This window comes from Lagenorhynchus albirostris, chromosome 14, assembly GCF_949774975.1.
Source record: "Lagenorhynchus albirostris chromosome 14, mLagAlb1.1, whole genome shotgun sequence".
NCBI lineage: Eukaryota > Metazoa > Chordata > Mammalia > Artiodactyla > Delphinidae > Lagenorhynchus > Lagenorhynchus albirostris.
Window position 1 is genome coordinate 22821441 of NC_083108.1, and position 27233 is coordinate 22848673.

Sequence of the window (27233 nt, forward strand, 5' to 3'; positions counted from 1 at the left end):
AGAAATTAATAATGGACATTTGGGGAATTCACAAATACTTTGATTTTAAACAACACATTCCTAAAAACCAATAGGTCAGAGAAGAAAGCACAGGGAAATTAGAAGATACTTCCAGATGAATTAAAACACACATACCAAAACTTATAGGATACAGTGAAAATAATGCTAAGGGAAATTTGTAGCTGTAAAGGTAACTTTAAAAAGCAGAACGATTTCAAATCAATTGCCTAACCTTCCATCTTAAGAAACTAGGGGGAAAAAGGAACAAACTAAACCTGAAGCAAGAAGGAAGGAAATAATAAAGATTACAGTGAAAATAAATAAATAAAATAGAAAAAAACAATTGGAAAAATTAAAAGATTAAACCAAAAGTTGGTTCTTTGTAAAGACCTACAAAATTGATGAACTTTTATAATGAAAAAAGGAGGAGAAGACTCAAATCACTAAATCCTTGTGCCTCATGTTGCTCCTTACAAGATTTTATCTAAGGCTGGAAAATATAAAGGGGTTAAAACCCCTGTATTTTTATATAGTTTTAAATGAACTGTGTTCATTTAAAAGTGCTTTACCGGGCTTCCCTGGTGGCGCGGTGGTTGAGAGTCCGCCTGCCGATGCGGGGGACACGGGTTCGTGTCCCGGTCCTGCAGGATCCCACGTGCCGCGGAGCGGCTGGGCCCGTGGGCCATGGCTGCTGGGCCTGCGCGTCCGGAGCCTGTGCTCCGCAACGGGAGAAGCCGCGACAGTGAGAGGCCCGCGTACCGCAAAAAAAAAAAAAAAAAAGTGCTTTACCTATCCTATTGCCAAAGATAAATGAGTAGCTACACATGGTTTCACTGCCTATCTCCCAGTTAGATTTAAGAGACACTCAAAAGTGTTTTATTTATAATGTACAGTAGAAATTAAAATGATTATTAAAGAAATAATTTTATGTATTAAGTATTTATGTTAATAGTTGATAAAATTCTTAAATTTGCTGGCCTGGTGTAAGTGAAGACAACATAGTTTAAAATAGATGTCTTGATTAGCTCTTTAACAGTCAGCAGAAACAACCTTCCTCTCACCTGCCCTTCTCCTACTCTTTTCTGTCTTCCAATGCCACTTGTTCCACCAAACCTCTTTTGCTCATCTACACAACTGCAATTCCCTCCCAATTTACACAGAAGTGTACCTCCCTCTGCAACAGAGCAGGACCCTATGGTCTTTGCCCACCCCCATGTCCTCAGTCAAAGGAGACCACATAATAATAGTTTAGTCGTTAAGCATAGTCAAGGCCCTTTAGTCCCTCCTTAAGGGCTACAGATAACATTCTGAGCTGTATCCTGGGGGCTGTCTTATAGATACTGAAACACTCACCAGGTGGAAGAAGTTAACTATGTGATGACCAGGCTGTAGCCATGACATAAGCTGCCACAATTGCGAGAACTGGCCTCAAAGAAATGAGAACCGACCTTGGAACTGAAGATTAACTGTACCTAAAACAATCAAGGTGACACTGGTCGGACCACAAATGACCAATGTCAAGATGACTGTCAGAGCTGACTGTGCTGCTTCTGCACGTAGGCACCTCCCTCGACCTATGAAAGCTCTTGCCCTCTGGTTGTGGGGGGCGTGTATGCCTTTGGACGGGCATCTGCCCTCCCCCCTCGTTGCTGGCATCCAAAATAAAGCAAACTTAACTTTCCATCAATCTTGCCTCTTTAATGGCTTTTGAGCAGCGAGCAGCTGGACCCTACTTTCAGTTACACTTCGGCTGATCTTGAGCTATTTTCCTTTAGATACATGCCATTTCTCCACATGAGTCAATATTGATAAAAATCCCTTAACTAGACTCTTCAGTGTGCAGGTAAGCATACTAGGGGGGGAAATAAAAGGCCTCTTCTATTTCTTTCCCTCCAAGGGCAGTTAGAATAATCCATCAGGGATTAGGAAATTACCAAACATTTATAAAAATGACAATATGACTAAACGGGATAAATCTAAATATACTGCATCTGGCCAACAGTTCTGGCCAATATGCTACTCTTGGGTTTTTGTTTTGTTTTGCTTTTGAGCTAGAACTAGGAAATAAACTCAATCTTTCTTGGGTGGTAGAAACTGTGAGGGTGAAATTTGGGAGGTATAAAGCAGCCATAATTGTCGCAGTGCGGAGAAAAGAGAAAAGTTCATGCACACTTCCGAACAGTTTTAGTATAAAGCTACAGAATACAAAAATTTCATACTTTATCAGTCTAAAATACATCAAACCTTTACCAGGAAGAGAGAAAATGTGTGTTAGAATTAATGTTACTAACCTTGTTTGTTCTTGGGTTCAACATAAGTGGCTTGCCTTTCTCTTTTATGTGCAAATGACGACATGCCAGAGTACAAGGAGTGGCAACTATTTTAAACCTGGACAACATCGTTTCTCTCACCTGGGAAAAACAAAGCAAATAAAGATGATGAGAAACATATTATAGAACTGCATGAATATCAGGGATCAGTTTTCAAAAGCATATTTAGAAAGCTTCACTTCCCACAACTGAAAAAATTTTTTCGAAATACATTTATGTTGGCAGAACCTTCAAGATAGCAGAAGAGTAAGATGTGGAAATCACCTTCCTCCCCACAAATACATCAAAAATACATCTACATGTGGAACAACTCCTACAGAACACCTACTGAACGCTGGCAGAAGACCTCAGACTTCCCCAAAGTCAAGAAACTCCCCACTTACCTGGCTAGGGCAAAAGAAAAAAGGAAAAACAGAGACAAAAGAATAGGGACGGGACCTGTTCCTCCAGGAGGGAGCTGTGGAGGAGGAAAAGTTTCTACACACTAGGAAGCCCCTTCACTGGCGGAGACGGGCAGTGGGTGGGGGGGAAGCTTGGGAGCCACGGAGGAGAGCGCAGCAACAGGGGTGCAGAGGGCAAAGTGGAGAGATTCCTGCACAGAGGATCGGTGCCGACCGGCACTCACCAGCCCGAGAGGCTCCTCAGCTCACCCGCCGGGGCGGACGGGAGCTGGGAGCTGAGGCTCGGGCTTCAGAGATCAGATCCCAGGGAGAGGACTGGGGTTGGCTGCGTGAACACAGCCTGAAGGGGGCTAGTGAGCCACAGCCAGCAGGGAGGGAGTCCGGGAAAAGTCTGGAACTGCCTAAGAGGCAAGAGACCATTGTTTCCGGGTGCGTGAGGAGAGGGGATTCAGAGCACTGCCTAAATGAGCTCCAGAAGAGGGCACGAGCCGCAGCTATCAGCGCAGACACCAGAGATGGGCATGAAACGCTAAGGCTGCTACTGCAGCCACCAAGAAGCCTGTGTGCGAGCACAGGTCACTATCCACACCTCCCCTCCCGGGAACCTGTGCAGCCCACCACAGCCAGGGTCCCGTGATCCAGGGACATCTTCCCTGGGAGAACACACAGCATGCCTCAGGCTGTTGCAATGTCACTCTGGCATTTCCGTACCCCTCCCTCCGCCCAGCCTGAGTGAGCCAGAGCCCCCTAATCAGCTGCTCCTTTAACCCCGTCCAGTCTGGGCGGGGGAACAGACGCCCTCAGGCGACCTACACGCAGCAGCGGGTCCAAACCCAAAGCTGAACCCCGGGAGATGTGTGAACAAAGAAGAGAAAGGGAAGTTTCTCCCAGCAGCCTCAGGAGCAGCGGACCAAATCTCCACCATCAACTTGATGTACCTTGCATCTGTGGAATACCTGAATAGAAGACAAACCATCCCAAAATTGAGGCAGTGGACTTTGGGAGCAACTGTAGACTTGCGTTTGCTTTCTGCATCTAATTTGTTTCTGGTTTTATGTTTATCTTAGTTTAGTATTTAGAGCTTATCATCATTGGTAGATTTGTTAACTGATTTGATTGTCCCTTCCTTTTTTAAAAAAAAAATATATTTTTTCCTTTTTCTCGTGTTGTGAGTGTGTATGTATATGCTTTTTTGTGTGATTTTGTCTGTATAGCTTTGCTTTTACCATCTGTCCTAGGGTTCTGTCTGTCCTTTTTTTTTTTTTTTTTGTATAGCTTTTAGCACTTGTTGCCATTGGTGGATTTGTTTTTCAGTTTGGTTGTTCTTTCTTTCTTTTTTTTTTTTTGCGGTACGCGGGCCTCTCACTGTTGTGGCCTCTCCCGTTGCAGAGCACAGGCTCCGGACGCGCAGGCTCAGTGGCCATGGCTCATGGGCCCAGCCACTCCGCGGCATGTGGGATCCTCCCAGACAGGGGCACGAACCCGCGTGCCCTGCATCTGCAGGCGGACTCTCAACCACTGCACCACCAGGGAAGCCCTCTTTCTTTTTTTATTACTTTTTAATTTTAATGATTTTTTTATTTTAATAACTTTATTTTACTTTATTCTTTCTTTCTTTTTTTTTCTCCCTTTTCTTCTGAGCCGAGTGGCTGACAGGCTCTTGGTGCTCCAGCAGGGTGTCAGGCCTGAGCCTCTGATGTGGGAGAGCCGAGTTGAGGACACTGTACCACCAGAGACTTCCCAGCTCCACATAATATCAAACGGCAAAAGCTATCCCAAAGATCTCCATCTCAACGCTAAGACCCAGCTTCACTCAACAACCAGCAAGCTACAGTGCTGGACATCCTATGCCAAACAGCTAGCAAGACAGGAACACAACCCCACCCATTGGCAGAGAGGCTGCCTAAAATCATAATAAGTTCACAGACACCCCAAAACACACTACCAGATGCAGTCCTGCCCACCAGAAAGACTAGATCCAGTCTCATTCACCAGAACACAGGCACCAGTTCCCTCCACCAGGAAGCCTACATAACCCACTGAACCAACCCTACCCACTGGGGGCAGACACCAAAAACAATGGGAACTACAAACCCGCAGCCTGAGAAAAGGAGACCCCAAACACAGTAAGTTAAGCAAAATGAGAAGACAGAGAAAGACACAGCAGATGAAGGAGCAAGGTAAAAACCCACCAGACCAAACAAATGAAGAGGAAATAGGCAGTCTACCTGAAAAAGAATTGAGAGTAATGATAGTAAAGATGATCCACAATCTTGGAAATAGAATGGAGAAAATAAAAGACAGGTTTAACAAGGAACTAGAAGAACTAAAGAGCAAACAAACAATGATGAACAACACAATAAATGAAATAAAAAATTCCCTAGAAGGAATCAATAGCAGAATAACTGAGGCAGAAGAACGGATAAGTGACCTGGAAGATAAAATAGTGGAAATAACTACTGCAGAGCAGAATAAAGAAAAAAGAACGAAAAGAATTGAGGACAGTCTCAGAGACCTCTGGGACAACATTAAACACACCAACATTCGAATTATAGGAGTCCCAGAAGAAGAAGAGAAAAAGAAAGGGACTGAGAAAATATTTGAAGAGATTATAGTTGTAAACTTCCCTAATATGGGAAAGGAAATAGTCAATCAAGTCCAGGAAGCACAGAGAGCCCCATACAGGACAAATCCAAGGAGAAACACGCCAAGACACATATTAATCATACTATCAAAAATTATATACAAAGGAAAAATATTAAAAGCAGCAAAGGAAAAGCAACAAATAACGTACAAGGGAATGCCCATAAGGTTAACAGCTGATCTTTCAGCAGAAACTCTGCAAGCCAGAGGGCAGTGGCAGGACATAATTAAAGTGATGAAAGGAAAAAACCTACATTAAGATTACTGTAGCCAGCAAGGATCTCATTCACATTCGATGGAGAAATTAAAACCTTTACAGACAAGCGAAAGCTAAGAGAATTCAGCACCACCAAACCAGCTTTACAACAAATGCTAAAGGAACTTCTCTAGGCAGGAAACACAAGAGAAGGAAAAGACCTACAATAACAAACCCAAAACAATTAAGAAAATGGTAACAGGAACATACATATCGATAACTACCTTAAATGTAAATGGATTAAATGCTCCAACCAAAAGACAGAGACTGGCTGAATGGATACAAAAACAAGACCTGTGTATATACGCTGCCTACAAGAGACCCACGTCAGACCTAGGGACACATACAGACTGAAAGAGAGGGGATGGAAAAAGAGGCTAAACAATACATTACTAAATAACCAAGAGATCACTGAAGAAATCAAAGAGGAAATCAAAAAATACCTAGAAACAAATGACAGTCAAAACACGACGACCCAAAACCTATGGGATGTAGCAAAAGCAGTTCTAAGAGGGAAGTTTATAGCAATACAATCCTACCTCAAGACACAAGAAACATCTCAAATAAACAACCTAACCTTATACCTAAAGCAGTTAGAGAAAGAAGAACAAAAAAACCCCTAAAGTTAGCAAAAGGAAAGAAATCATAAAAATCAGATCAGAAATAAATAAAAAAGAAATGAAGGAAACAATAGCAAAGATCAATAAAACTAAAAGCTGGTTCTTTAAGAAGATAAACAAAATTGTTAAACCATTAGCCAGTAGCATCAAGAAAAAAAGGGAGAAGACTCAAATCAGTAGAATTAGAAATGAAAAAGGAGAAGTAAAAACTGACACTGCAGAAATACAAATGATCATGAGAGATTACTAGAAGCAAATCTGCCAATAAAATGGACAACCTGGAAGAAGTGGACAAATTCTTAAAAAAGCACAAGCTTCCGGGACTGAACTAGGAAGAAATAGAAAATATAAACAGACCAATCACAAGCACTGAAATTGAAACTGTGATTAAAAATCTTCCAACAAACAAAAGCTCAGGACCAGATGGCTTCACAGGCGAATTCTATTAAACTTTTAGAGAAGAGCTAACACATATCCTTCTCAAACTCTTCCAAAATATAGCAGAGGGAGGAACACTCCCAAATTCATTCTATGAGGCCACCATCACCCTGATACCAAAACCAGAAAAAGATGTCACAAAAAAAGAAAACTACAGGCCAATATCCCTGATGAACATAGATGTAAAAATCCTCAACAAAATACTAGCAAACAGAATCCAACAACACGTTAAAGGGATCATACACCGCGATCAAGTGGGGTTTATCCCAGGAATGCAAGGATTCTTCTATACACAAATCAATCAGTGTGATACACTGTATTAACAAACTTAAGGATAAAACCCATATGATCATCTCAATAGATGCAGAAAAAGCTACTGACAAAATTCAACACCCACTTATGATAAAAAAAACTCCAGAAAGTAGGCATAGAGGGAACTTACCTCAACATAATAAAGGCCATATATGACAAACCTACAGCCAGCATTGTTCTCAATGGTGAAAAACTGAAACCACTTCCACTAAGATAAGGAACAACACAAGGTTGCCCACTCTCACCACTATTATTCAACACAGTTTTGGAATTTTTAGCCAAAGCAATCAGAGAACAAAAAGAAATAAAAGGAACCCAAAACGTAAAAGAAGTAAAACTGTCACTGTTTGCAGATGACCTGATACCATACACAGAGAATCCTAAAGATGCTACCAGAAAACTACTAGAGCTAATCAATGAATTTGGTAAAGTTGCAGGATACAAAATTAATGCACAGAAATCTCTTGCATTCCTATACACTAATGATGAAAAATCTGAAAGAGGAATTAAGGAAACACTCATTTACCATTGCAACAAAAAGAATAAAATATCTAGGAATAAACCTACCTAAGGAGACAAAAGACCTATATGCAGAAAACTATAAGACACTGATGAAAGAAATTAAAGAAGATACAAACAGATGGAGAGATACACCATGTTCTTGTATTGGAAGAATCAACATTGTGAAATGACTACACTACCCAAAGCAATCTACAGATTCAATGTAATCGCTATCAAACTACCAATGGCATTTTTCACAGAACTAGAACAAAAAATTTCACAATTTGTATGGAAAGACAAAAGACCCTGAACAGCCAAAGCAATCTTAAGAAAAACGGAGCTGGAGGAATCAAACTCCCTGACTTCAGACTATACTACAAAGCTACAGTACTGGCACAAAAACAGAAACATAGATCAATGGAACAGGACATAAAACCCAGAGATAAACCCACACACATATGGTCACCTTATCTTTGATAAATGAAGCAAGAATATACAATGGAGAAAAGACAGCCTCTTCAATAAGTGGTGCTGGAAAAACTGGACAGCTACATGTAAAAGAATGAAATTAGAACACTTCCTAACACCATAGACAGAAATAAACTCAAAATGGATTAAAGACCTAAATGTAAGGCCAGACACTATCAAACCTTAGAGGAGAACATAGGCAGAACACTCTGTGGCATAAATCACAGCATGATCCTTTGTGACCCACCTCCTAGAGAAATGGAAATAAAACCAAAAATAAACAAATAGGACCTAATGAAACTTAAAAGCTTTTGCACAGCAAAGGAAACTATAAACAAGACGAAAAGACAACCCTTAGAATAGGAGAAAATATTTGCAAATGAAGCAACTGACAAAGGATTAATATCCAAAATATACAAGCAGCTCATGCAGCTCAATATCAAAAAAACAAACAACCCATTCCAAAAATGGGCAGAAGACCTAAATAGTCCTTTCTCCAAAGAAGATATAGAGATTGCCAACAAACATATGAAAGGATGGTCAACATCACTAATCATTAGAGAAATGCAAATCAAAACTACAGTGAGGTATCACCTCACACCAGTCAGAATGGCCATCATCAAAAAATCTACAATAAGTGCTGTAGAGGGTGCAGTGAAAAGGGAACCCTCCTACACTGTTGGTGGAAATGTAAATTGATACAGCCACTGTGGAGAACAGTATGGAGGTTCCTTAAAAAACTAAAAGTAGAACTACCATATAACCCAGCAATCCAACTACTGGGGATATACCCTAAGAAAACCATAACTCAAAAAGAGTCATGCACCACAATGTTCATTGCAGCACTATTTACAATAGCCAGGACATGGAAGCAACCTAAGTGTCCACTGACAGATGAATGGATAAAGATGTGGCACATATGTAATGGAATATTACTCAGCCACAAAAAGAAACGAAATTGAGTTATTTGTAGTAAGGTGGATGGACGGAGAATCTGTCATACAGAGTGCAGTAAGTCAGAAAGAGAAAAACAAATACCGTATGCTAACACATATATGTGGAATTAAAAAAAAAAAAAAAGAAAAGGTTCTGAAGAACCTATGGGCAGGACAGGAATAAAGACCCAGATGTAGAGAATGGACTTGAGGACACGGGGAGGGGGAAGGGTAAGCTGGGACGAAGTGAGAGAGTGGCACTGACATATATACACTATCAAATGTAAAACAGATAGCTAGTGGGAAGCAGCCGCACAGCACAGGGAGATCAGCTGGGTGCTTTGTGACGACCTAGAGGGGTGGGATAGGGAGGGTGGGAGGGAGACGCAAGAGGGGGCGGATATGGGGATATATGTATACATATAGCTGTTTCACTTTGTTATACAGCAGCAACTAACACAACAATGTAAAGCAATTATACTCCAATAAAGATGTTTAAAAAATACATTTATGTTTCTACAGGTTGTAAGGGATTATAAAATACAGAGGTGAAGGCAAAAATTCACTTTTCCTGACAACAGTCTAAGTCCTTGGATAATAATCATTGCTACTCTTTATGTATTACCTACTACAGTGTGCCAAATATTTACCCTTTTTCTAATCCACACAAGTGTGGCAAGGTATGAAACATTTAGTAAACAGCAAGTGTTTTCATGGAAGTGATTTCAATGTAAACAGGTGTGGGAGAGTTTAGGTTGAAGGTGGAAATGTAAATAATAGAAAAGCCTGGAGCACACACTTTCAGAGGAAGTGAAGCCATCCAGATTCTTAATCTAGACGTCAAATTTTAAGGCATTAGTAATATTCAATATTTAAATTCAGTGTACTAAAATTTTTTTGTTTTTAGAAAACCTGTTATGTAATATTTAAAAATCAGGCAAATTGTCTTGAAAACATGTTTTTGTCCTTTCACATCCATCGCAAACATTATGAGAATTTTTCAAAATGGAAAACTACATAATACATTAAACCTTAAATATTTACTGATGGGAATATAATAGATTCTTCTGCATATCAATTCTTCTACCAAATATCAATTTGCAACGCTCATTTATTTCTTTAATCATCATAAACCATTATAATTATCATGCAATAGTTTTTAAATGGAATTTCTATTTGTTGAGAAATCCATGGGCTGTATATGGGGGTGCAGCAAAATCATCTACATTAGGATTTTAAGTTAACTTTTATGGAGCTGAAATTCACATAACAAAATTAACTGTTTTAAAATAAACAATTCAGAGGGATTTAGAAAATCTATAATGTTGTACAACCACCTCTATCTAGTTCCAAAACATTTTCATCATCCCAGAAGGAAATACCACACCCAGTAAGCAGTTTTCCCCACTCCCCCAGTGATTGCAACCACCAGTCTGCTTTCTGTATTTTTGTATTTACCTATTCTGGATATTTCATATAAATATGGTACCTAAATATGGGCACAAAACAAGAAATCTAAATGATCATAAGCACATCAAGAATCATGAGAGACGGGAATTGGGGAAAGGGATAGGACAGATGTTGTTTAAAGGTACAAACTTTCAACAAGAGGCCTAAGAGATAAGTCCTAGAGCTCTAATGCATAGTGAACACAGACAACAATATTGTATTATCATCATCTAACTTGCAAAGAGACTAGAACTTAATTATTCCAACCACTAAAAAGAAATTATAATTAGGTAATTATACCTATACGTATAGGTATATACCTATACCAATATATTGCAGAGGTGCTAATTATCAGTACAATGGCAATATTACAATGTATCAAATTAACCTGTCGTACACCTTAAATTTACACAATGTTTCATGTCAAATGTATTTCAATAATGATAATAAAAAAGAATCACGAGACACACCATAAGATAACTGATTGGTTTTCTTCAAAAATGTAAATGCCATGAAAAACACTAAAGAACCAATGCAACTTAAAGAAGACCGAACAGATAGGACAACTAAATGCAAAACCTGATCCCCCAAAATGCCATCAAGGATATTACTGGGATAACTGGCAAAATTGGGAGATATACTGTAACTTACGTAAAAGTCTTGTATAATTTAAAATTTTCTGAGTTCGATAACCATATGTAAGAGGTATCCTTTTCTGAAAATACACAGTGAAGTATTAAGGGGCCAAGAAGTATGATGTATACAACCACGTCTTTCAAATTATTTCAAAATAAATGTTGAAAAGACAGAAATTGAAAGTGCAGCCCTGATCATGTTTGTGTGGTTCTTCCAGGAGAGAAAGCATTATTTATCACAATTAAAACTTTGGTACCAAAAGACTGGATTAGTATTGCAGCATATTGGTGAGGTAGGAAAATCTACAACAGTATGGAATACCTTTTACTTTATTTAAAATCAAAGACTATCTGAGAAAAATACACTTTGCAATTAGTACTTGTGGTGTAATAAGAAATATATTTGGGCTTGGTCCCCAGATCTTGTACAGAGTTCCTAAAAACTGCTGGAATTTCTTGAGTGACAGTAGTATCTTTTGCTATTCATAAGCAGCCCCTTTTGATCAGACCTGAGTTTATGCTAATGAGGTGACTTAGGGTGAGGCCACTACAGAACCTCGGTCACCAGAAAGACCAAGTGATTATTAGAGAGTGGGAACTTTCAGTACCACTCCAGTTCCCCTGGGAAAGGGGGTGGGAACGATGGCGATTAAGATCCATAAAAACTTTTGAACAAGGAGAGTTGATGAACTTTCAGGTTGGTGAACACATCTAGGTGCTGGGGGGTGGCAAGAGCAGAGGGCAAGGATGCGCCGTGCCCTGCCCGACCCCACCCCCAATACCTAGTCCTATGTGTCTTTTCCATCTGTTCCTGAGTTGTATCCTTTTATAAGAAACCGGTAAATATAAGTAAAGTGTCTCCCTGAGTTCTGTGAGCCATTACAGCAAATGATCTAACCTGAGTAAGGGGTTGTGGGAAGCCCTGATTTACAGCTGGTTGGTAAGGATAGGTCAAAACCTGGGGCTTGCGATTGGCATCTGAAGTGGGGGCAGTCTTTCCGGGCTGAGTCCCTAACTTGTGGGATCCGAAGTTACCACCAGGTAGACAGTGTTAGAATTAAGTTGTAGCACACCCCGTCAGTGTCTGCCTAGAGCTGGAGAACTCCTGGGTGTGGGGAAAAAACACATTTGGTGGCCAGAAGAGTTGAGTCTGTGAGTAGGAAGAAAGTTTTTCCCTTCAGTAGTTAACTTAAGATCAGCATTCTGACATATAAAATCTTCTATTTTCAGCTCCTGGCTAAAATTTTGCTTCTATCAAATACTGAATTTAGTCTGTAAAATAAAGATTACCTGTTAAATCTACCTCATAGGTAACTGTAATGATCAAATGAGAGAATAGATGCAGAAAAGTATTAAAGACTTAAAGAGTAAAGTGTTACAGCACTCAAATGATTACTTTATGACTAAGTGATAGAGAGTAAAATAAAAGTAATTTTAATAGTGTCTTTAAAACAAGTAGGCATAAGTTAAAAAACTTAAGGAGAAAAACCAATCTCTGCCAAAAATAGAACCAAGGACTAAGGAGAGAGACAGACAGACAGCAGGCTTAATAGCAGCTGGAGGCAACAGGACAAAATGGGGAAAACCCACACCTAACTCCTCATGTTATACAGACAGGATGGAGGAACTGTAAAAATGAGTGAAGTAAAAACAGGAAACAAAATAAGGTGGGGCTTCCCATTTTGAACAAATATGAAAACTCAAGCTGCTTACTTGAGCTTCCTGGCTATTGAGGTATGCCTGTGGTTTCTCCCTCTGGTGTGTCATTCATCCTGCCTTGCCCTGGGGGTTAGTGAATTTACTCTCTGGGTGGTGTTTACAAACTGGACTGGGATTGAAACTGCTAGGCCACTGACTGCTGGAGAATACTCTCCCTGGTCTCCTAGCTGGGGGGTAGAAAGCAGAAGTTCAATGTAGTAGAGACCAAAATTAGAGAGAGGTCATGACTAGGTACAGTGAGCACAAGCTCTGCAGTCAGCCTGAATCTGGACGCAGCTAATTACCAGCTTGGAATCAGTTATGTCACCCAATCATTCCCAAGTGGTCTCTGAATTGGTGTCTGTCTGAGACACGTTTTTCACTAGTCTATAACCAAATGAGAAAAACTAGGACAACGTAGTATTGAAATAGGAGGGAAGGGGGCAGGGCACAACCTTTGAAAGAATGACATAGCCCAAGGACGTGACATAAACAGATTAGAACCAAATGGGTCCAAGATGGCAGACAGGACGACTTCCACTAGACCTTGAGCCCCAGTAAAAGCTCACTGTAACGCATCAGCAAGCTAAATGACAAACCCACAGGTGCCATGACAGTTCCAAGGCTACCATAAGGATCAAAAAGTGGGCGGTGGCCCAATTCCTGGAAATCCCCACCCCTTCCTGAAACAGCTGGAATACTCCTCCCACTCATTAGCCTATGAAATTACCCACCACTATAAAAACTGACAACCCCATACCCTGGTGCCTTTCTCACCTTCTGAGATGGCCCACGCTCTGTTTGTTGAGTGCATTTCTCCCAAGGCGTCTCGCCTTCTGAGACGGCCCACACTCCCTCTGCAGAGTGTGTTTCTCTCTAAATAAATCCACTTCTTACCTATCACTTTGTCTCTCACTGAATTCTTTCTGCGATGAGACATCAGGAACCTGAGCTTCATTAAGTCCTGAAACCAGATGCGTGATCTCAGTTGGAAGACTGTGGGTTTTCCCTGGGTTCCAGTCCTGGCCTCGTGGGTTCAAGTCCCAATCTGGGTTTTGGCCAGGTTTGAGTCCGGCCATGTGGGTTCAAGTTCCAATCTGAGGTGCATGGTTTCAGTATAGTTTTTTTTTTATAACTATATGACTTTTGCAATGAAATATTCAAGTAACGCATGCAGTTATTTTTATTTTATTTTATTTTATTTTTTTGCGGTACGCGGGCCTCTCACCGTTGTGGCCTCTCCCGTTGTGGAGCACTCTCAACCACTGCACCACCAGGGAAGCCCCAGTATAGTTTTTCATAATACTAAATTTATTGTCTTCGTTTTCATGTTGTAATTATCTTCCTCCCTTTTTGGTGGTAAAAAAATTTTTTTTTTGTTTTGAAAGGATGGGGATGGTAGATTGTAGTAGTTTTGTTGTTGTTGTTGTTTCTTTGTTTGTTTGCGGTACGCGGGCCTCTCACTGCTGTGGCCTCTCCCGTTGCGGAGCACAGGCTCCGGACACGCAGGCTCAGCGGTCATGGCTCACAGGCCCAGCCGCTCCGCGGCATGTGGAATCTTCCCGGACTGGGGCACGAACCCGTGTCCCTTGCATCGGCAGGCGGACTCTCAACCACTGCGCCACCAGGGAAGCCCTATGCCTAACTTTCAATTAAGTCTTTACAGCTACCATAAAAGAATCAGATAACAGATTATAAATCATTGCTCACAGTTGACTATTTAAAGGTCCACTATTAGAAGATAACGCTAAACATTTTTCCTTTATTTCTGCAAACCATGTAACATAACTCAAATAGTTATAGTACACAATATATATTTACCTATCATTTGTGTAACTACTATAGTGTGTGTATATATGTGTATACACAAACGCGCACACACACAGCTGTGTATGTGGGGGGGTTGTAAGGTAATGACTGTTTCTTCTCTAATTTCCAGAATGCTTGGCAACTAAAGATCAAAACTTAGGAGCACAACACTGCACTTAGCTTTACAGCATGAACAGTGCTTAAGGAGCATACAAGCTTAAGAGGAGGCTGGAGCTATTAAGTTAGATTGCCTGAGTTCGAATCCAGGCTTTGCCACGTAAAACCTGTGATTTTGGGTAAGTTACTTAGCCTTTCTAATTTTCATTTGTAACCTGGAGATAATAAAGAGTACCAACTTCAGGGCATTACTTTGAGATAATTCTTGCAGAAAACAGCACACGGCTCCTGATTAACAATTAATACGTGCTTCCATGTTATCAGTTGCAACACTAAAAGAAATAACAGTGCTATCAACTGTTTTGTTTTGAAGTGACTGCCACAAACATTAAGAAGGTAAATCAAACAGATATGCGATAACACGTTTTGTAAGGAAGCACTTCTGTTGAGATCTGTTATTTTGATTAAGCTTCTTCTCACCAAACGGCAACGGAAATTTTCTAGAATTATCTTCGGGACCAAGAAAGTCAAATCCGGGACCTCAGTGTAACACCACACAAGCAGAAATGGATATCACCAGCGTCAAAGAAACACCTGCCAATCCTGGTCCACAGATGTCATTTCACATGAATGGACAGAACCGTTCCAATCTTAGAACTTTCTAGCCTGCAACAAACGTCCTTTAAAGCAAGGAACAATCACAACACACAAACAAAATGCCTAAGTCCTGCCATTAATTCACCCCTGCAGAAAAAGAGAACTATTAGATAAAAGGATTTGGAGCGACAAAATCGGTCTTTAAGGGGCGCGGGAGTAAAGGGTATAAGAGATGCTCCTGTTAAGGAAGCCGCAGGGCCTTACTCCAGGTTGGGAAGGGGGGGCGCCCTGCGACGAGCGAGTCTCGACCGGGAAGTCGCGTCCCCAAACCGTGCGCCAGGGAAGAGCCGCCCACGGTCAAACAGGGGGTGGCGAGACCCCACCGTTCCCCACGGTCTCAGCCGGGACTCGACGAACCCCTTCCCTTCACCCCGCCCTCCCATCCGCCAAGCTGGGACCCTGAGGGCCGCACGCGCGGAGGCCGGCGGCGGGTCCGCGCTCGGCTCCCCGGGCCGGGGTGAGGAGGCCGGCGCCCGGTCCCATCCCGGAACTCCCGCCCGGGCCCCGCCGCGGCAGGCCGCCCGCAGCTGCGAGCCGTGCGGAGCCTTACCCGACGTCTAGCCAGGCGACAGGTGGTGCTGCCTGCGGAGAGGCCGCGGTCCCGCAGCCCACCCAGACGATGCTCAGCTCCGGCCGAGTTCGGCCCTCCCCTTCTCGAGGCTTTCCGGAGCCGGCTCCAGGTCAGGATCGGAATGGCTGGGTCGGATGGATAATAGCCGAGGCAGCCAGTAAATCCGCGTACTGAGAAGAGGGAACAGGGAGTACAGCCGGCGCGGCCCCATGGGGGGAGACTGACGGGCGCGCAGACCAATACGGAGGCAGGAAGCCAGCCTTGAGGGGCGGGGCTCCGCTTTGAGGTTTCGCGACTGGCGCACCCGTGTTCCAGCCTCGCAGTACCTTCCTCTGTTTGGTGGCTAGGGGGTTATCATTTAGGGCCAGGTGCATGCCCTTAAGGGCCCGACCCCAAGGAGTGAGAGAGCGGTCGTGTAGGGTGGGGGGAGTCCGGATATAAAGACGAATACCGCCGCCCCACGAAAAGACCTGGGGCTGGCTACCGCAGACTTCGCCTTCCCGCGGCTGGCGGTATGGTTGGGGGTGATGGCTGCGTTTTCGCGCGAGAAGAGGCTCTGCGCAGGCGCGGGCGAGGCCGGGAATGGGGTGGGGTGGGGCGTGTCCACGGGTACCAGTCTCCGATCCCGAGAAGAGAGGAAGGCTGGGACTTTGGGTCGGTTCTGGACAGCCAGTGGAGGCAGGGAGAGGATTGCAGAGATTTAAGAGCGGGATACACGCCAGGAGAATGGAGAAGCAGAAGAGGGAGGACCCAGGAAATGCGAAGCCTCCGCACTTGAGGAACGCTTTATGTTTCTGAGCAGTTTTTGTCTAAGAGTTGCTCTTCTGCCGAATTCTTTGCTACTCTTCACGGTTGCTGACACACTTTGGCCTGCAGGGAATTTACTAATGATCCCTACAATCACAGTCACCATAAATAGATATTCAATGTTCCCTTTCAGAAAAGCACTGGAACCCTAAATTGTCATCTTGAAAGCTGCAGGACCATACCTTAATACATCTATACTCACCCACGGTTATGATATTGGAGGATATTTCTTCATTCTTATTTCAGAAAATGTTATCACCCAAAATTCTTTACTGTAGTCGGGTTCGTGTGCTTTTAAAGTATAATAATAATAGTTTTTAACTAAAGATGTAAACGGTAAAAAAGAGGCAAGGCAGGGCTTCCCTGGTGGCGCAGTGGTTGGGAGTCCACCTGCCGATGTAGGAGACACGGGTTCGTGCCCCGGTCCGGGAAGATTCCACATGCCGCGGAGCGGCTGGGCTCGTGAGCCAGGGCCGCTGAGCCTACGCGTCCGGAGCCTGTGCTCCGCCGCAAGAGAGGCCGCGATAGTGAGAGGCCCGCGCACCGCGATGAAGAGTGGCCCCCACTTGCCGCAGCTAGAGAAAGCCCTCGCACAGTAAACGAAGACCCAACACAGCCAAAAAATAAATTAATTAATTTTAAAAAAAGTTTTAAATAAAATCAAAATGGGATAACTGTGGTTCAGACATTCAAAATGGAGCCTAGTGGCCCTTGTGGATATGGTTTCAGACACATGCCTGCATTACTGAGAACTTGAATTTTCTTTTATATTTTTTTGCGGTTCGCGGGCCTCTCACTGTTGTGGCCTCTCCCGTTGCGGAGCACAGGCTCCGGACGCGCAGGCTCAGCGGCCATGGCTCACGGGCCCAGCCGCTCCGCGGCATGTGGGATCTTCGCGGACCGGGGCACGAACCCGCGTTCCCTGCATTGGCAGGTGGACCCTCAACCACTGTACCACCAGGGAAGCCCTTGAATTTTCTCAACTATAATCAGACTCAAGGACACCACCAGCCCTTCTCAAAACGATGTCTGCTAGCAGCTGCCAGCTGCAACATTATGGTCTCAACGTCTCTCCTGTAACTCTGCCACCATTTCAAACCCCAACCAATCCTTGCTTAATAAGCCCCCTAACTTCTTGCCAGCTCCGATCCTAATTATTGACAAACAACTTATCAACTTTGTGGGTTTTGCCTTTATAAGCGTCCCCCGTTTTGTAGCCTGGCAGAACACAATTCATGTCCTTCTCGAATCTGTGGCTCCGGGCTATAGTCCTCAGCTTGGCGCAAATAAAACTCTTTTCTATTCCTATTATGGATTGTTTATTGATTATTTTCATTGCCGTTACCATTATATCACCTGAAATAGACTAGATTTGAATTTTGTAATAGAGCTCTAGAGCAGGCATGAGATCTCCTCTTGCATGTCTATTCCGTCCCGTGTCCATGTGATTGGACAGAGGTCATGGGTGCAGGGCTAACTTTGTGTGATGGTGGGAGAGATAGGCAGGTTGCTAGGGTGAGAAGCTTCTGAGGATAACCATTGCACTCCTGCACTCAGCCTCTCTCCCAACTGCTGACCGGTTTCCTCTATACCAGGAAATAAGTTTTCATTCAACAACCCTCAGAAATGATGAGAAAGAAAGACAATGAACTCAAAGAGTTCTTGGGTGCCATACCTGTGTTTCTCATTGTCCCCAAATGTCGGAAATTCACTTTGGAGCCCATCACTGTCTCCAATCTGTTAAAAAACAAAATTTAACTGAGTAAATTTGAAGATTTAATTGGCTTTATTCATGAATCAGGCAGCATCTCATCTGGCAAACAGAGACATACTCCCAGAAGCGATTACCTCTTAAACTTGGGTTACCTAGAAAGCTCTGTGGAAGAGCACAAGAGCAAATCTTGACTTAAGTAGAAAAGTTCCTTAAATAATGTATTACCTACAAGTTCACTAACTCTTATCCATAATTCCGGAATCCAGAAGGTTTTTTTTCCCCATGATTTTGTAATTTTGGTGGAGCCAGAATTTATTTGGTGACAAATAAGAATTTGTCACAAGCCTGTCTATAGTCTTCATTTCTCCAACATAATGTAAATATTCACATGTTTCTCTTCAGTAACAAGAATGTTTTGTGGCACTACCCCAGATCTCACTGAGGATATTATAAAACATACAGTATATGCTCCTTATAATGTTTTCCCAAATCCCAAAGTTTCTAAATTCTGAAGCCCAACTGGCTCCAAGAACTTTTTCCCATTTTTATGAGCCAATCCTTCTTATGGCAAAATAAATTAGGGAAAAACTACGTATAGTTCTTAATTTCAATTTTGCTGGGATTAAGCAGAAAACTTTTTATGTAAACACTGTTTATTACAATACTTAAAAAGCTAAATTTATTGTGAGTGAGAAATGATCATGACATTTTACTTGGTGCTGTGAGCACAGAAATGACTGATTGGATGAGTTATGAGAACTTAGCTTTTTTTTTTTTTTTTTTTTGCGGTACGCGGGCCTCTCACTGTTGTGGCCTCTCCCGTTGCGGAGCACAGGCTCCGGACGCGCAGGCTCAGTGGCCATGGCTCACGGGCCCAGCCGCTCCGCGGCATGTGGGATCTTCCCAGACCGGGGCGCGAACCCGTGTCCCCTGCATCGGCAGGCGGACTCTCAACCACTGCGCCACCAGGGAAGCCCGAGAACTTAGCTTTTAAGGAGAAATTTTTTTTTTTTTTTTTGGTACGCGGGCCTCTTACTGTTGTGGCCTTTCCCGTTGCGGAGCACAGGCTCCGGACGCGCAGGCTCAGCGGCCATGGCTCACGGGCCCAGCCGCTCCGCGGCACATGGGATCTTCCCGGACCGGGGCATGAACCCCTATCCCCTGCATCGGCAGGCGGACTCTCAACCACTGCGCCACCAGGGAAGCCCAGGAGAAATTTTTGATGATAGAAGTCAGTAAAGGTTAGCTTTAAGGGGGTTGGCTGAAAAGAGACACATTCTATATCTCAATCTGGACACTAGCTATACAAGTGTATTCATGTGTAAAAATTCATCAAGTTTGAGTGACGTAATTTACACACACTACTGCATGAATTTTATATCCACCCCAGTAAATATATAAAATAAACCATTTGTATTGTGCACTGCTGTTTCTTTTGGAGCAAATGTTCTCCATGGAAACTGTTATGGATCTAATACCTTTCTTCTAGGCTTTCCTCTTTGGTGTCCTCCACTGGACCCTCTAAGAAAAAGGTGGGGACCATTCTTGGCTGCTCAGAATGTAGCTCACCAGGCCTTCTGGAGTTGTCAAAATAGCCATGCAGAAAATACAAAAAAATGCTGAGCCTGGAAAGAAGGCACAAGCGTTTCCTGGAAGGATGATTACAAGGCCGGTGATCTGGTAAAACAAGGTGCCAAGGCCCAAATCAACAGGAAACTAGGAGGAAGACATACGTATTGGGGTAGGTCACTGAACAAACAGAAGCATGTGTGTGTGGAGCAGGCTGTGTGAGTCCTGTGCTGTTGGGAGTTGAGGCCACCCACCATCTCTGGGTTTGCCTTTGGTTGGGGTGGTTCACCTGTGAAGTGGGAGGAGCTATAAAGGGGCAGGCTGATGCTGCACTCTTGGCTACATGACTTCCCTGTAAAACTTCATTAGGCAAAGTTTAAAGAGGTGTGTAGCCAGTTGTCTCGAGATGGGTACACATTTGCCCACTTTCTCAAAATCAAAGAAGGATGCTTGGAAAAACTTTTGTATCAATTGCCATGAAAATAGAGCAGCTTGATTTCTTTCTTTTTTTTTGTTGTTGTTTGTTTGTTTATTTTTTTGCTTGCGGGATCTTAGTTCCCCAAACCAGGGATTGAACCCGGGCCCTGGCAGTGAAAGCACCAAGTCCTAACCACTGGACCGCCAGGTAATTCCCTAGAGCAGCTTGATTTAATCCAAACACCACAATGTGTTTTCTTAAGGGAAAACCATATTATTGATGTTTCAGAGAATTATGGAAGATCATTCTCTTTGTAATGAGAATATACGTGAGCAGGATCATTGGTTTTAGGTTGGCACATCATCTATCGCTAAAGCAGACTGTGCTAATCACATTTTTTTTTAAGTTAATTTATTTTTGGCTGCATCGAATCTTCGTTGCTGTGCGCGGGCTTTAGTTGCAGCGAGCGGGGGCTACTCTTCGTTGCGGTGCGTGAGCTTCTCATTGCAGTGGCTTCTCTTGTTGCGGAGCACGGCTCTAGGTAAACAGGCTTCAGTAATTGTGGCATGCGGGCTCAGTAGTTGTGGCTCACTGTCTCTAGAGCGCAGGCTCAGTAGTTGTGGCTCACGGGCTTAGTTGCTCCGCGTCATGTGGGATCTTCCCAGACCAGGGCTCGAACACCTGTCCCCTGCATTGGCAGGCTGATTCTTAGCCACTGCACCACCAGGGAAGTCATAATCACATGTTTAGATTTACACAACTCCATCTGCCTTAGAATAGGAAATATGAATAATGAATGCTGACTGTGCTGCTGGGAATTATCCCTCAGTAAATTAGGGTTATTAAAAATGTAAACTCTTTAAAAATACAAGAGAAAGTAAACAGTATATCTAAAGGCATTTGTGCTAGACACTCTGCAAAAACAAACTTGTCAGCCTAGTCTGGGGGTGAGACATAAAAACATTTGGTGAAGGTAAGTACTATCATTAAGAAACAACAATGTTTTCATTATTCCCAAAATACAATAATGTGCTAATGATGATAATTACCTCCATAAAAGTGCTAACAATTCTTTATATAATTAAAATAAATAGAACTTTGCAGGCTGTCTGAAAGAGTAAACTAATAGCATAATAAACAGTGTCTTCATTAACAAAATATTTTAAGGAAAGTTCTGGAAATTTTTGTGAAGAACAAAGAGGTTAATATCATAGGCTTGTTAATAATCGAAGAACCTTTACTCCTCAAGGAAAAATAGCATTTTGATGTTTATGGATAATATTGTATCACACTTGATTTTTCTCTAAGACTTTCAAGTATACTGGAGAGAGTAAGGCAAAAATTTACTATGTCATGTCATTGTGGAAATAACCTCTCTCTTTTAGTGATCCAAAGTGATTTGGTCTTGCTAAGGCTGCCCCTAAGATCTTCCTGAGTCAGAGGCTTCTTGGTGTTGCTTATTCTAAATCCTAGTCCGGGCTCCATCATTATCTATAAGCTCTTAAGGGAGGACTCCAGGATCAGCAACATTGGTATCACCTGTGAACTTGTTAGAAAAATGAAATCAGGAACCCACTCCAGACCTACAGCATCAGAATCCAACAGGTTTAGGTGGTTCCACACAAATTAGCACTTGAGAAGCACGGAGGACTCCTGAAGTCCTAGATTCTGTGAATTCATGTTGCTGTGAATGGATTTTTATTTCTAGATACAGAATAAGAAGAAGCCCATGATACTTTCTATACCTTCAAAAGGTTCTTATGCCAGGGCAAACAGTTATTCTTTCCTTCTCACACTGAGAGTATGTAATGCTTAAATCTTGAGCAGTACAATTTTATTAATTCACCAGATGTGTAATTACGAACTAGGCACCAGGCGGAATGTTTGCACCGAATAGGATGCACGTAAAGTCTCTGAATAATGTCTAGGAACAAAATCTCAGGAATGTTTGCCTTGACCATCCAAGTAGTGTTCCTGGTATCTTGAGCATAATTTTATATACAGGTCCTTAATAGACCCAGCAGGCTTCATGGCTCTCTGACTACGTGGGATGAAAAGCTACCTGAGATTCTATCTCTTGGGGGCAATACAGGGACATTTTTCTATAAAGTGTTCAAGATTTCTCTGGCCAAGAGAGTAGCTACAGAAGAACCTGAATTGATAACTTGAGTTTGATTATCCAATATATTTTCCTACTGAGCAACAAATGGTGGGTTCTTGGTGCATGGAATATCAGAACCCTAGAACAGCTCTGACACTAAGTTGAATATTTCGTATTTTTTACATCAACAAGATGTGGTCTAACCACAAAGGAAACCTGGTGTGCCTTTCCTCCCAGTGCTCTTTGACCTTAGATTGACTAGCACTCTGAAATGCTTCCCAAAATGAATCACCTCCTACACCAATCTGCATTCCTGGGCTGGGAATTCTAGATGTTATTTCCATGGCCATTGGTTATCTTAGGAATGTCTGGGGGACCCCGGGACCTCCCTGGAGGTTTGATTCAATTCTGATGGTTCATGTTGGGGTCTGCACCAGCTCCAGCAATTAATAGGGAGCATTCTGTTTTAACAGGCATCCAAAGGGAAGTAGAATATCTTTCCTTTCTTACACTTGAACCAAAATTAAGTTGCATAGAACAACATGGAATAAATGATTAGTCCTAAACAATGCAACCTTGAAAAAATTATATCTGGATTCTAACTTACTAAGGGCACCAAATGGTGCAAACAGAATCTGTTGTTCATATCTTTGTGGCTGCAATTAGAAATGATGAACCATAAGCTCTATTCATAAAATACCAGATCGGGGTATTTAATCTTTTGTGTGCAATGGACACCATTGACAGTCTGTTGAAGCCTACAGACTCCTCAGGATGTTTTCTTAAATGCATAAAATAAAATACATAGAATAACTGAAGAATCCAATTATAATGAAATAAAGTTATCAAAATATTTTAAACCTCAAATTTCGGGTATAATAATACATATGCTACTTTATATTGCATTAAATGAAAATCTAAAGATGGGTCTAATAACTAGTAAAGATGAGTATAAATGATATTACACAGTACCTGCAACAACTGGAAGGTGATACGAAAATTCATGGTTTCTATAATCATAGCAGTTTGTTACCTACGTCCGTAATTGAAGAAAATGCTAAATTCCAGGTAGAGGTTAGTGAGAATAAATACATTTTTCTTAGTCCAAGTTCAGATACTACCTATGGTTAAGAACACCCCTGTACTAGGCTGTTTTGGTTCAAGTTCAGCTAAGAACCTCATTCTACCTGTTGGCAATTTACGAGTTCAACTTTCAATACTGGAAAATAGCTTCCTGTAGCAATTTCTTTTGTCAGAGCTCCAATTTCAAGGTTATGTGGAAACATTCTCTGTCAAAAGGTCTTTTGTGACTTTCAGTAAATTTTACTCCATTTTAATTTGTTGAGCGTTGCTTGGGACAATATTACCTGGGCTTTCCTGTAGTCTGGTGACTCAGAATTATGACACGAATGCAGATTTACCTGGCTAGCATTGCAGAGGCTGCTTTCAAGTTGAAAGCTGGCCAAAGTTCCCAGTCTCCAAGGTCTGTAATTTAGGACACTTCTGTTAGTCATCATCTGTTCTTTGTTAAGAGGAATTTGTTCATGTCTCTCCCTGTGCCAGAGGCACGTATTGTTAGACGTATTAAGAAAGTAATTTATTCCTGACATTCTTACTCTTGGAGTAATTGCTCTGGAATATATTTTCGAAAGCTTCCATGAAGATTTTTTTAAAAAGCATTTTCAATTCTCTTTTCTTGGTAGAAAAATATATTTTAGCGCCTTTTGTGAAGAAAAATGATTTTTACATTTTTAGATTTCATTCACCTTTTCTTAATAGACATGAAAAGCAGCAGTAGTCCTTATGTAAGTTTGGGGAAGGGATAGAATGTTATTTCATGCCAACTGTGAAAATAACATTCAATAAGCATTATTTGCCAACAGTGAGAAAATGGAAATTGAACTCTCTGTCATGAATTCAGCCCATTCTGTACTTATTAGGGGAGAAAGGAGAAGTTAGAAGAAAATGTGACAAGGAACATTCTGGAACTCATTTTTTTGTTTTTTTAACATCTTTATTGGAGTATAATTGCTTTACAATGGTGTGTTAGTTTCTGCTTTATAACAAAGTGAATCAGTTATACATATACATATGTCCCCATATCTCTTCCCTCTTGCATCTCCCTCCCTCCCACCCTCCCTATCCCACCCCTCTAGGTGGTCACAAACCACCGAGCTGATCTCCCTGTGCTATGCGGCTGCTTCCCACTAGCTATCTATTTTATGTTTGGTAGTGTATATATGTCCATGCCACTTTCTCGCTTTGTCACAGCTTACCCTTCCCCCTCCCCATATCCTCAAGTCCATTCTCTAGTAGGTCTGTGTCTTTATTCTTGTCTTACCCCTAGGTTCTTCATGACATTTTTTTTTCTTAAATTCCATATATATGTGTTAGCATACGGTATTTGTCTTTCTCTTTCTGACTTACTTCACTCTGTATGACAGACTCTAGGTCCATCCACCTCACTACAAATAAATCAATTTCGTTTCTTTTTATGGCTGAGTAATATTCCATTGTATATATGTGCCACATCTTCTTTATCCATTCATCCGATGATGGACACTTAGGTTGTTTCCATCTCCTGGCTATTGTAAATAGAGCTGCAATGAACATTTTGGTACATGACTCTTTTTGAACTATGGTTTTCTCAGGGTATATGCCCAGTAGTGGGATTGCTGGGTCATATGGTAGTTCTATTTGTAGTTTTTTTAAGGAACCTCCATACTGTTCTCCATAGTGGCTGTACCAATTCACATTCCCACCAGCAGTGCAAGAATGTTCCCTTTTCTCCACACCCTCTCCAGCATTTATTGTTTGTAGATTTTCTGATGATGGCCATTCTGACTGGTGTGAGATGATATCTCATTGTAGTTTTGATTTGCATTTCCCTAATGATTAATGATGTTGAGCATTCTTTCATGTGTTTGTTGGTAGTCTGTATATCTTGGAGCTCATTTTACTCTATCCAAATAGGGGAGCTGGACTTGCCTCCATGCTGCCAAGCCCTTTCAACAAACAGCCTACGTCTCTGCTCTCTCTTGTGAAAACGTTCCCTTCTTCATTTCATACAATCTGGCTTCCATCTCCACAAATCTTTTTTAAAACTGTGCAAAACTTCCTTTTTTTAAGTAGAATTCAACCATATAGTTTTAGTCCTCAACTTCCTTATTCTTTTTGTTTGTTTGTTTGTTTTGCGGTACGCGGGCCTCTCACTGTTGTGGCCTCTCCCGCTGCGGAGCACAGGCTCCGGACGCGCAGGCTCAGCGGCCATGGCTCACGGGCGCAGCCGCTCTGCAGCATGTGGGATCTTCCCGGACTGGGGCACGAACCCGTGTCCCCTGCATCGGCAGGCGGACCCTCAACCACTGCGCCACCAGGCAAGCCCACTTCCTTATTCTTTCAGCAAAATTTGTCCCAATGGACTTGTCCTTCCTTCTTGAAACTCTCTTTGTTGTCCCTGGCACAATACTCCTCTGGATCTCTGGCCTCACCTTTGCCATCTCCTCTTCCTCCTGCTCTATAATGAAGGGTGACCCCCAAGGTTCAATCCTAAATGTAACCCATTGAGATGACTCACAAATCTGGGTCTTATGCTGAGTTTTCACCTTTGATCCTGTTCTTTTTCCCCCAAAAGGCTCCATTCATTCAGTAAACATTTTTTGAGTGCCTACTTGGTTTCAAACAAACATTTGGTTGTCCCCGCCCTCAAGGAGGGTTCAGGTGACGGAGGTGTCAGGGCAGGTGAAGGACTGCAGAGTGAAGAGAGGTGGGAAGCAGACACATCTGCAGGTAATTATGTCAGTACAGTAATAGAAAGAGCATTACAATGTATAATGGGGATACAGAGAAGACACACGTAACCCATCTGGGATAGGGGTGAGGAAACTCATTAATTTAATTTAATTGTATCATATTTTTTTCTTCCAGTTTTATTGAGATATAATTGACATACAGTACTGTACAAGTTTAAGGTATTCATCATAATGTCTGGACTTACATATATCATGAAATGATTACCACAATAAGTTTAATGAACATCCATCATCTCATATAGAGACAAAAGTAAAGGAAAGCTCATTAATTTTAATTCAAACATTAATTAACATTCATTCAACAAACTGTAGCAAGGACAAATCTGTAAGTTATCAAGCCAGGCACTAAGGCTGCAAGATAAGCCTAGTTCTTGCCTTCATGGAGCTTACAGTCTACTAAGTGGGAGAAACAGGCATTAAACGAGTCATACAATTTTATAATTGAGATAAGTTCTCCAAAGAGATAAGCACAAGGTCCCAGAGAGTGTTTAATAGGGGGAGGTAATCTGGCTTAGGAATCAGTGAAGGCTTTCCTAGGGAAATGACATTAAAGCTGAGGCCTGAAGCTGAGCAGAAAATGGGCAAAGTGAAGAAAGAGTATTCAGGGTGTATGATGAATCCAAAGAAGGAGACTTTGACAGAGGACTGTTTGATTGATACCAAGATGATGAGGTGAGAGGGACAGGCACAAGATGATTTGCAGGACCTTGAAGTTAAATAATTTAGCCTTTAAATTATTTAACAAAAACAAATTATTATTTAAAAAACAAAGACCAGGGCTTCGCTGGTGGCGCAGTGGTTAAGAATCCACCTGCCGATGCAGGGAACACGGGTTTGAGCCCTGGTCCAGGAAGATCCCACATGCTGCGGAGCAACTAAACCCGTGCACCACAACTACTGAGCCTGCACGCTGGAGCCCGTGAGCCACAACTACTGAGCCCGCGCGCCTAGAGCCCGTGCTCCGCAACAAGA

General features: G+C 42.2%; 1 protein-coding gene across 1 annotated transcript in view; it reads right to left on the reverse strand.

Annotated features, from left to right (window-relative positions):
- The window catches only part of ME2 (malic enzyme 2), a 51751-nt gene extending 35580 nt beyond the window's left edge, over window positions 1-16171 (reverse strand). Inside the window, exons 1-2 of the mRNA XM_060121289.1 lie at window positions 15820-16171; window positions 2292-2411 (exon numbers count right to left, since the gene is read on the reverse strand). Of these exons, the coding sequence (XP_059977272.1) occupies window positions 2292-2399 (108 nt within the window). The 5' untranslated portion in view covers window positions 2400-2411; window positions 15820-16171. The remainder of the gene's footprint in view (window positions 1-2291; window positions 2412-15819) is intronic.
- Between the last annotated feature and the right edge of the window lie 11062 nt (window positions 16172-27233).